We start from the raw sequence: 11,887 nt of genomic DNA, 5'->3' as shown, positions 1-11,887 counted from the left end.
GCCCATATAGGGAAATACACTTTGGCTACGTTATTAATTATTGAACCCAACCAATAGATATACATACATATGGATCTTCTGATACCCTTCTATTCTAAAATGCGTCTCTAGCGAAAAAATGTGTATATATTTATTTTGACTGGTTCTTTTATTTTTCAGGCCACTCAAGGTGGTGAAATAGGTATGCCGTTGCTTATTCAGTGGTTTGAACCATTATCAAACTCTCAAGCAGATAAAGATGCAGCAACCAGAGCCTTCGCATTTCAAGTAGGATGGTTAGTTCCAACTATAATAGACGTGACATACTGATTATATTTAAGTAATAAGCATATAACCATCATCTATGTAAATATGATAAAGAATTCATAACGAAACTCCAATCCTTATCGTGTAAATATGAAATCAAACAATTGGGATAAAACACTTATCCTTAGGATACATAACGTATCCCTAAGATAAATCCCAACAATTGGATTTCATGTTTACAAGGTTAATATCGCGTGTTTTTGAGAGTTATATATTTGTTTTGAGTGAAATCCATTGGTCATGATTTCTCTTGTCCTTTAATACAAACAATCAATCCTATTAACTCAAAACTCTAATGATGAGTTGTTGTTTATCAGGTTTGTGGAGCCATTTGTATTTGGGGAATACCCATCTATTATGAGAACTTTGGTGGGGAACAGACTTCCAACTTTCACCGCTGCGAAGAAAGAAATGGTTAAAGGAGCTTGTGATTTTTTTGGTATCAATTACTATACATCAAGATATGTCAGAGCCCTACCAATAAATTCAAATGCTGTACCTCCTAACTATACTGAGGACCAATTTTTGGTCAATGAAGGTGATAATCTCTACAACACAAATAGGTCCCAATTATCTCTTTCATACTAACTTATCTAATATTTTACTCTTATCTTATGTTTCTCATTACAGTGGAAAGAAATGGAGTACCAATAGGCGATACGGTAAGACTGACCACAATTGTGTTCAATAGTTAATTAGGATTTTGAACATTTGTTCTTTTATACATTCAAGTCTCAGTACTTATGTGTTATTTAAACTATTTTTGTAATTTTGATTTCATGATTTTTATTTGTAGGTTCCTGGCAATACCATCCTTTACGTCTATCCTGATGGGCTTAGAGATGCCATGATATATATGAAGCAAAACTACCAAGACCCTATAATCTATATCACTGAAAATGGTATGGTTAGTTTTATTAGTATTGTGTCTTTTACATAATCCAAACCATGGGTTTGTTTAATAATGAGGTGTTTCGATCTTCAGATTGACTTCTTAGATTGCGAGTTATTTTCTACTAGGAGATTTCAATGGTAAATGCAGGGATTAGTGAGCAACGCAATGATACTCTTCCACTCAAGCAAGCACTTGAGGATAATCATCGAATTTCATTCATTCAACGCCATCTCTATGCAGTTGAAGAAGGTTTGAGGTAAAGCCGAAAGACTTATCATGGATTACCATATCACATTGTTATATAGAATCTAAGCCATTCAATTAGTAGGCTAAATTAAGGGTTTGACTTAGTGGTAAAACTAGCGACGGGGGTTTCTCTCTCTCTGATCGTGTGTTTGAAAATGGGTTGCCTCTTGATTTATTCTATTTCATGTTGGGAAACTTCGTGGGTTGGGAGGTGAGAATGTATATATGGACTAGTTTCCTCCCAAAAAGTGTGGAGATATCTCGATGATATAATAATAAAAAAAGGTCAAGCCCATGCTATTAATTTTTTCTATCAATATGGTGAGCCCACTAATTGAACCATTTATATATATTATAGATAGGAAAAGGGGGGGGGGGGGGGGGGGGGAGGAAGAAAGTGAATTATTTGTTCTTCTACTAATGTTAAATAATATTTTGATGTAACAGGCAGGACGTGAAGGTGAAAGGGTACTGTGTATGGTCTCTATTGGACTGTATGGAAGTAGGAGCAGGTTATTCCATTCGATTTGGGTTGGGCTTCACTGATTTCAATGATAATCTCAAAAGATATCCCAAAAAATCTGGACAGTAGTTCAAGGAATTCCTCAAGAAGGCTTAAGTGATTTTTTTTTTATTTGTTTATTAAATTTTATTGTATTCTTTTTATATAATAAAGCTCATTTGATATGTTATTCAATGTTGTACCACGTCATGTACGTTTTAATGAAATAAAGAAATGTCTTGTTTATTAATATTATTTGTTGAATGTTTAACGAAGATTGAATTTCGTTAAGGATCTAATTTGTAACATATTGGATTGAGGTTGGATCAATGTTCGAGTTGTAAATGATGATAAAATAAGGAACAAAAGAAAACCTTGGAAAGCAACGGTCGAACCATAGAGACAACGTTAATCCAAAGTACTTTTACTTCCAATCCAATTCAAGTTTATGGAAACGATTAAAAATAGTTTGCAAGAGATGATTTATCTAAAATAAATTACTAAAATAAAAATATAAAAAAAAATATAAAAGAAAAGTGTAGATCAATTGGATCCACATTCACAAGTTTTATCAGTGAATTTTGGTTCTTTATTTATCTTAATCCATTAAACAAAGTTAATGTTTGTGGATCGAAAAATCAAACAGCTATAATATAAACGAAATAAAAGTATACAATAAATTAGGTCGAGATTAGTAGATAAAAATTAACTGTTCTTTGTAAAGAATGGTTATTCTTAAACTTATGAAAAAAATAAACCATCAAAACTTTGAAAATATTTAATATTCAACCTAATAATAAATACATGCACTATCACAATAAAATTATTAAGTCATTACGAGAACAGTAAAATACTAACAAATCTTGCTCCGGCTTTCTCAATCGATTTAAGGGAGATTTAGCCAATAGATATCGTAAGAATAATAAACAATAAAGTAAAAAAGAAGAGAGTGAAAGAAAGAAATATCTTTATTTCTTCTTGACTTGAAATCGACAAAACTTCCTTATAACTTTCATAAAACTAAGAAAGAAAAATATAAAAACCTAAACTAAAATAATAGAAAATGAGAAGTTAACCTCTAGAGGACATTGAAGATCTCTCAGATGAGATGCCTTTAGTCTGATTTCCTATTTATAGAGAGACCAGATTAGGATTTCTTGGGTAATTAGGATTTCAGAAACATTCTGTGATTACAAAAATATCAAAGTCCTACTTCAATATTAATGTATTTCAATCTTCAAGTTTCAATACGAATCTCGAGGTTTGACTTTCTTCTTTGACTGTGCCATTGTCATTGACCATGGTGTCACGGTAAAGTTTTGATCAATTGACTTGAATTTTGATGTACGATCTTATTTATGATCTTAGATCAAAGTGGTAGCTTCGGATTTTCCTGATTCGCCTCGAAACTTCGTGAATAATTCATGTTACACGTAAATAATAGTTATTAGTTCTGAAATACATAATTAAATTGAAAACGACATAAATATGGACTAACCATGCATTATGTCTAATGAGGGGATTTAGTGTTCAATTCATTGATAAAGTTTATACAAATTAGGGCTCTAGAAAAGACTTTCTAAACTCTGATCAATCAGCAATAACCATATGCGTGTCAAAATCTTAAATTTTATAAATTCTTATGATTTATATAAAAAATACATAGTAATCATAAATAGAAATAAAATCTAGATAAATCAACTTAATAATAAAATCAAATCAATCTACATAAGAATATGATTTGATATATAGTAATATACTTTGTAGATATATGGGTTTCGAAACTTTTGGAGAGGTTTGAGCTCATTTACTGAGGTTTTAGACTTGTCACCATTTAAAGAGTTTGAGTGTGAATGGACACCACTAAAATGATTTTTAAAATATGTTTTGATTTTTAGTGACTTATTTTCAATGGTAAGGTAAAGGTTTACCTAGTAAATTAAGTAAGGAGGTTCGGTTGAGGGACAAGGAATGTGTTAGACATCTTGTCTCTAACAACTTCTTTGTCCCTCCCATCTATTAATGACTACCAAAATGACTATTAAATAAAGTTTTAAAATTATTTTTTATTATTATTTTTTAAGAGTAGAAGAAGTTATAGAGAAAATTTAGGAAAATTGTATATAATCTAGTTTTGTAGAATGGATTAAAAGAGACAATAACCAAGCTATAAACCAAAGTGTATACTTGTTGAATTTTTTACGAGATTGATTTTGATTGGAATCCACATAGATTCCACCATTTTTTGACCTCAAAGCTATTGTTCTTCTTATATGCTCTCTTAGGAGTCTTTATTTGTTGGTTTAGTCCTTAAGTTATGCCTATAAGTTGGAGACAACCGATGGTGGGACTAAACCTTTATGCATGAAATGTTGTCCCCATGGGACTGTTTTGTTGGCTTAAAGAATTAGATGTAGATCTAAGTAGATTTCCATCTTTAACTCTAACCTTTTTAGAATAGAAAGATGTGGTGTGTGTGCACATAGTGTAAGCATAAGAGGTTCCAATGAAATTTATTACATAACTTATTAGAGGGAAGATTACGTCAGGTTGAAGAATTACTTTCTTTCTTCTCAACTCGGGAAAGAAAAGAAAATTAAACTAACCAACATAAACGAAAGCTTGTAAAAGTAAATAGAATTGAAATACTAAGAACTTGAAAATTAAATGCTCATAAGGAGCTTATTGTGAACTGTAAGGGAAGATAACCTCCAAAGTGAGATTACTCTCTACTTCCAATTCATCAAACTAACTATAAAATTAAATACTGCATACTTAAAATTTAAATGAACATGAAAAAAAAAAAAATTAAGGTATGAGAAGAAGGGATCTAGGAAGAAATTAGTCTGAAAACAAAAATTTAACTATAGCATCCCACCTTAGTGCCTTCTTCATCTTCTTCTTCTAGTTTGACTTATGGAGATGTGAAAGGTTATGTAAATAGAGTTTGGGAAGAGTTAGGAAATTTGAGAGAAGATTTCAATTTAATTTTAGAGCTTTAGAATTTTACTTTATTTTTTCCTTTGAAGGGCTCCTATTTATAGGATTTTGAGAGATCCTTGATGATAGTTTTGTCTTAAATCTCCAAGTTATCAATATTCTCACTAAAATCTCAAAAAAAGATCCCAATTACCTCTCCTCTTTTTGGTTTTGATGATCTTTTACACTTTATTGAATCTTGCCAATCATGATTATCAATGGAAAGAATGCTAAAAGACAAAAAAATTCTAGAAAATTCTTAAAGAGGATCAAAGTTATCTTAGATTCTAAACGTGAGGTCAATTATAGAATAATCAAACCAAATGACATGTAAATTGGTATTTGGATTTTGGGTATTCTAGACTTTCTACCTTTCTAGACTTCTAACAACCTAGGAATATGAGTGTCTTTGCACACAAGATTCTAAAGACTTCTTGAGGATGGGTAAAATTGTCTTAGGTTTTTGAATTTTGTAAATTTATATTCAATCCTCTTTGAATGATGATCAAGGTAGAGGGTATTAAGCTAAGGTACTTCTAATAATTCTCAAGAATTTAACCTTACGGGAGTAATTCTACCTAAATGGGAATCAACGGTGACTTAGAGTAAATTATAGAAGAAGAAATAAAGACTAAAATGGTTATGCTTTGAAGAATTATGGAGGCTAATACAAGAGTATGGATTGGAAGAAAAATGGATTTTCTTAAAGAATAAGCTATTAACAAAGGGGTTTAAGGAGTCATTTTTCCTAAGCATATTAATAAACATATGGGTTCTAACAAACTCAACCGAATGGACCTAGGGTGAGGATGTTTGAATGTCAAAATTGACTAAAAAGATGATCAACTCAAGGTTCTATTAGCAAAATGCACTAGGTGATGGGTGACCCATGACCCTGAGGAAAATTTCTTTGGCCGTGGGTTACTTAAGGCCAGGCTTTTGAAATTACTAATTTGGAGATTTGGTCTCCACTAAAGTAGGCCTCACTCGATCCAACTTGAAGACTTAAATCATACTTCTCTTAATTGAATTTTGAGAGTTTTTAGGCTCAGTTTGGATAAATTGGGGTGTTTACAACTACCCCTATTTGTTAGAGTTGTCGGCAACGAATCACAAAGACATACAATCAAATTCCTATTTATTCGAACGAGTTCAAACTTTACGCGTTTCCAGTCTCATTTCAACGGTCTAAGAATAAAGTGAAATAAAGCACAAGGTAAGAGGTAACTTTCTCAAGCTTTGTGAATGATAGGGATGATGTACTGCTTGATTCTTTGTTCCATATCTTGATATATGGTCTTTGAAACCTCAAATCGATCTACTTGTACAATGTAGAGCTCTGGGATCGTCTAAAAAGAAATGATGACGAAAATGGCTTAAATCTTTTGTTTATCTTTAGTGTGACTAGATCAACTTCTTGCAATTTTGCTTTGAAATCTTCATGATCTTCTTCTACCTTTGAAAGAGGTGGTTAAGGTTTGAATGCATGCCCCCGTGGGGACCTTAAGCTCTTACTATTACGCCACACCCTTGATCAGTAAGATAATCGTGGATTCATTTTCGAGAATATCTCTTCTTTTTATTTTGTTGCTTTTTTATTCATTGACTTCCTTTTGCTCGGTGTTCCGGAATGACTTTCTAAGACTTTTTCCTTGTCCTTGAGTAGTGTGCCCCTGCATTAAACCAAGAATACCCTTTTTACTATCATTTTCTTTTTCTCACTTTTTTTTTTTAACTTTCGATATTTTGCTTTGTTTCCATTTTGCACTTTTTTTGCTCGTTTTTTATTTTATTTTTATTTTTATTTTATTTTTTTTTGTATTTTTTTCTTTTGCAGTTTTTTACTCTTTTCAAAAATTTCATCATATCTATATATATATATATTTCAATTTTTTGTGGGTATTTTTTCCAAAATTTTCAAAATGATCTGGCCGTGAGGCATGTCATGGCTAGAGGGGCATACACTAGGTTGTGGGTTAATGATGGGAGCCCGTTTTGTGCCTAGGCCATTGGTAGTTGTTGGACTGTTTAGAACCTTAAAACCATGAACACCCCATTTGGTGTTTACTTTCATTCCAATCCACGATTTGGTCTCAGCTCTCTCCTAAAACTTCATTGATCGAACTTCTCGTACATGGGCTAACGGCATGAGAATTGATCTTGGGTTGGGTACAGACCTAAATGATGCAAATCTCGAGAATCTCAACCTCCATTGGCGCATCAAATCTCTTGAATTCCGATTTCGTACGTTTGAACTTGGATTTGTGCCTAATCGTATCTCCAACCCATTCAAAGGTATTTTTCTTTCACTTTTCCTTCGATTCTCCTTTGATTTAGCTCAGGTTAATGCTTAGGAAGGTTGTGGACATGGTTTATTGGATTTTATTTTGATTTATTTGGATAGAATGGGACGAACTAGATGGTTTCGGTTGGATTTTGGGGTGGATATGGGTATGGAGATGATGGATTTTTCGATGGATTTGGGTTGTGGCTGGATTTTGGATGATGAGGCGGGTTGATTGATGATGGTTAGGTGGATTGAGACATTATCGATATTGATAGGTGGGTTGTGGCTGGATTACTCATCATTTCCGTGGTCTTGATGGTCTTTCACTTATCTAGGGTTATACTAATTATGATGATCAATGGATAGATTAGTAAAAGCCCAGCAATTTCTAGAATGTAATTAAATGATAGGTTTTTTGCATCTTTGGTCACTTCCTTTAATAGAGTATCCAACAAATTGGGAGTGCAAGGGTCAATTGAGACAAATTCTAGAAAATTCTCTATGGAGGTTAAAGTGGTCATAGACTTTTGAACTTGGTAAAATAACATTGAATGCCATGAAAACTTTTTGAATTTTGAAGAATATGAAAAAAAAGTAGAAGTGAGAATTCATTCTAATAAGTCGTAACAAACTTGGGTTAGGGAGGTAATTATCCTTAAGTGAGGACCAAGTAAGACAAAATCTTTGTTAGGAGATTTGAGAAATTACGAGAAGACCAAAGTGGTGTAAAAGAAGAGAGATTTCTTGAGGGAAAAACTACTAAGAAGGGGGTTAGGGGGGTCATTTTCCTTTAAAAAAAATTGAGCACACATGGGTCTTAACTGTCCTAAGCCAAATTTAACCAAAATTCAACCCTGGCCAAACTAAAATTCAGCCAAGCAAAATTTTAACCCTAAACGAACCCTAGGCTCAGTCATACCAAAAATGACCCTTGGCATGGGTGAGGTCATTACAGGATTAAATATGGCCTGGTTGAAGGTAAGGTTTGGCCAAGCTTAAAATTTCCTCTGAAAATGGCCTTTGATCCATCTAACTTATCGAAAATTGGGTTTTAAAATTTTTTGAAAAATTCCTTAGGTCAAGCCCACTTTCGGAAAGTTTTTAATGTTCTCGGGTTCTAGAGAACAAAATTTTCTAAGTACTTTGATTTTTCTTTAAAAAAAAAAAATTCTTTTACTGTTGAATTTTAATTTTAAATTTAAGAATATGGTAGTCATCAATTTCAACACGTTGGATGAAGTCAGAAAAGGTTTTTTCTCATTATTTTTTTTCATTTGATTATTTAAATATGAGTTTTTTTTTTTAAATTAAATTTATAGGGCTGCAGTGTTGGATTGCCAATTTGGTAATCCATGTGGGCTCAACGATCCTTAGTAAGATTTGAAATCTTACTAAGTTAGTCAGGCTAGCCGGACTTCTTATTTAATAATAAATGCTCATTTTAAAAAATACTTTTGTTGTTTGATGAAATTTATAGGACTGTGGTGTTAAATTGACAATTTGGTAATCCATGTGTTCCAACGACCTTTAGTAACATTTGAAATCTTACTACGTAGTTAGGCTAGCATGATTTCTTAATAAAACCTAGGGGTGTCAATGGATGGTTGAAAATTTGAATCTAATTTGAATTCGAATTCAAAAAATCTGGTATTATCCAAAAATTTTAATTGGATATTGGATTTGAATTCGGATAGTTTTATACATTCGAATCCTTATCGGATACAACTCAGATATTAACATTTCGAATCTGATGATATTCGATTCGAAATAATATATAATATATATTATTTTATTTGGTTAGTTTTTTTATACAAATAATATAATATTTATTATTTTATTTATTTATTTATTATATAAATAATATAATATATAATATATAATAAATTTTATTTTTAATAATGACAAATCAATTGGATAAGGAAAAATTATGTTTTTATTTTTATTTTTATATACAAATTATTTGAATTCTAATCGGATATTATCCGATATCCGATAAGATAATCAGATTCGAATTCGAATAGAGTTTTAGAATATCCGTCGAATTCGAATTCGGATATCAGATAAAAATATCAGATTCAGATTCGGATTCGGATTCGGATATTGTTGTATCCAAACTGATAAGCATCCGGTGACAGCCCTAATAAAACCTCCGTTCTATGAGTATTGTTTGAAAAATTATGTTTAATAGAAAAAAATATTTTTACATTGATAATATATGTTTTTTTATTTTTGAAAATAAAATACCTAAGAGAAATGCTCTTTGTTTTTTGAGAAGGTAGAGGGTTAGAACTGGTCCCATAAACATTGATTTTCCACGTGGAAAGAAAAAATCCATAAGACTTGATGCCCAAACCAACAAAACAGCCCTAACAAAATTGATTTTCGAACCATCACTAAAACAGTCCCACAAGTAAAATGCTGAAGTAACATTGAAATTGACATCGTTGCAGACATTGCTGATGTGGATGTGTTTATAAAACCATATAGGCTTTTAATCGAGATACAAGTGAGAAGCATCTATGATTCTTCGCACACCAATGTCCTAAACGATGTCAATTTCAATGTTACTCCAGCACGACTAAGAAATTAATTAATATGTTTATCTGATTCTAAGAGTAATATAAAATATGTTTATTTTGATTTTTCAAGCTATTCTAGAACAACCATTCTAAATCTAACTTATTTTTTACGTTTCCATCCCTTCACAAATTTCGATTTCTCTCCCTAACAATTTCTTTGGTCTACATGTAAAGTGCTCCAAGTTATGAAGAAATACTTTTAGATCTATATTAAAAAACCGATAAGATTTCATTAATTACTAAGAGAAGGAAACCTTTGTCAAACTTAATACAATAGTCCATGTTGGGTGGTTATCCAATTCAAGTTCTCCAATACGAATATTGCTTAGAATATTCTTTCTTGCCCATTTACCTTTTAATCTTTGATTGGTGATTTCTATCCATTTGATTTGACCATCTTTCACTATGATTTAGATTCATAGGTCACATTGTTATATTTCAAACAATTCAAAGATTGGCGTTCCTTATTCTCCAATTCAACAACGTATTCACCCATCACATTTCAAAATCATAAGGGTCTGTTTGATTGCAGGGAATTTGTATTCCAAAACACCTTTTCACACCTCTTTTATCTTATCTGAATTTTTCAACCACGATTGCGATCCATTCCCAACGATTTGTGACAATGAATGACGAATGAAAAAAGATATATTCATAATTTTAAAGATTAATGCGTACCATTTGATCTTGATGTTTGTTTTTTATTATTATACTTGCATGCCGAGTATTCTGTAAAGATCTATTAGAAGTGAGATCGAAGCTTGAAAAATCATAAAGAGTCTTACTCGAAGCTTTTAAGATACAAACTTATTGCCTAGCACTCTCCACTGAATAGATTTTTGCGAAATACCCATAATGCATATATAATCGTAATGATAAAATAAACACGGGGATCAAAAGTTACGGTTTGTTTAATGGATAAGCTCCTTTGGACTCATTTTTCATGAGAAACAGAGGGATCATCCTCGTCGACTACCTTCCCTACTCCCTAAAATCATTAATTTATAGATAGTATTTGAATTTAAATTATCTTTTCTTTGCCTCAACCCAACCTTAGATATATAAAGGTTGTTAGGTGATTTGAATTAGGACATGTTTAAAGTAGGATGATCTCTCGTTCCATATTCCAATCAGATTGGATAGACTTAATCAAAGTGTAACCTTTTATCCGAGTATCTATTTTGCTATTATTATATCATTCATTTCGATTAGCAAAATAAAAATAAAAATATTATTCATTTCGGATATTTTGTGTGGGTCTATCCTGTGGAACGCTTGACGCTTCAACAACCACTGAGCTTGTCACTTTAAATTGTCAAGTTCAATGCTTTTTAATTTTTCAAACATCATGTCAAACACTTTCTGATTTTTCAAGTGTCGAACTTGTCACTAGATAGATGATCACAAGATACCTGAAATACATATATCATAATAGCGAAATGGATGTTTGGATCAAAAGTAGGCTCAGTTTAAGATTAAACTTTGGTAATCTAAATTAGTGTGTAACTTTGTGATCAAAAGTAGGCTCAGTTCAACTGCCTTTCATAACTAAAATGATCAGCCCTGCCTCCTACACATAATTGACATCTTTAGTTGTCATAACTAGTAGCATTTGGGGCATGGATGATAACGCCAGGTACAGTTTCTATAGATTTTAGTTCCCACAATTGAGGAACCTTGAATGGTTATCCCATTTAAGTTCGAATTTGAGTTCCCGGTTCATCACTCTAGAATGAACCCAGCTCATAGATGTAGGCAAAGATAATGCACTTCTAAAATAATAATAATAATAATAATTGTATCTTCACTGTTTGGTTCGCCAAATGGTGAATCAATCTCAAGGAGCATTTTATGATTAGTCATCAAATTCTTCCAATTCTGAAGTACATATATTGTGGATCAGCTTCACCTATATGAGTCATTTTTCATGTTGTATTTATTACCTTATTTTTACTCTTTAATTATGAAAATTAGATGATATTTTAAAAAATTTAGATATAGCTCTCTTGACCATTAACAAAGTCTGTGTGGAAAAACATGCATTTTTGTTATTTCATCTTAGACTTGGTCAAAATTCTATGTTCAAATGGTCC

At 31.8% G+C, this 11,887-nt stretch overlaps 1 protein-coding gene across 1 annotated transcript; it reads left to right on the top strand.

Annotated features, from left to right (window-relative positions):
- Nucleotides 1–628: 628 nt before the first annotated feature.
- LOC147387883 (beta-glucosidase 24-like) lies at nucleotides 629–2,192 on the top strand. Its single transcript, XM_086421819.1, has 5 exons — nucleotides 629–844; nucleotides 937–968; nucleotides 1,103–1,208; nucleotides 1,349–1,457; nucleotides 1,895–2,192. The coding sequence occupies exons 1-5, from the start codon at nucleotides 664–666 to the stop codon at nucleotides 2,037–2,039; spliced, it is 573 nt and encodes a 190-aa protein (XP_086277945.1). The 5' UTR covers nucleotides 629–663; the 3' UTR covers nucleotides 2,040–2,192.
- Nucleotides 2,193–11,887: the final 9,695 nt, after the last annotated feature.

Source organism: Akebia trifoliata, chromosome 13 (assembly GCF_017979445.1).
Source record: "Akebia trifoliata isolate Shusen 1 chromosome 13, ASM1797944v1, whole genome shotgun sequence".
Taxonomy (NCBI): domain Eukaryota; kingdom Viridiplantae; phylum Streptophyta; class Magnoliopsida; order Ranunculales; family Lardizabalaceae; genus Akebia; species Akebia trifoliata.
Note: the sequence above shows the minus strand (reverse complement) of the source record. Positions and strands in the feature narration are given on the sequence as shown.

Excerpts from the sequence above, each read along its gene's own strand:
- LOC147387883 (XM_086421819.1), top strand. The coding sequence starts at position 664 with ATGAGAACTTTGGTGGGGAACAGACTTCCAACTTTCACCGCTGCGAAG. Across the intron at positions 969-1,102 it reads GAGTACCAATAGGCGATACG|GTTCCTGGCAATACCATCCT; the intron begins GTAAGACTGACC and ends TTTTATTTGTAG. Across the intron at positions 1,458-1,894 it reads GCAGTTGAAGAAGGTTTGAG|GCAGGACGTGAAGGTGAAAG; the intron begins GTAAAGCCGAAA and ends TTGATGTAACAG.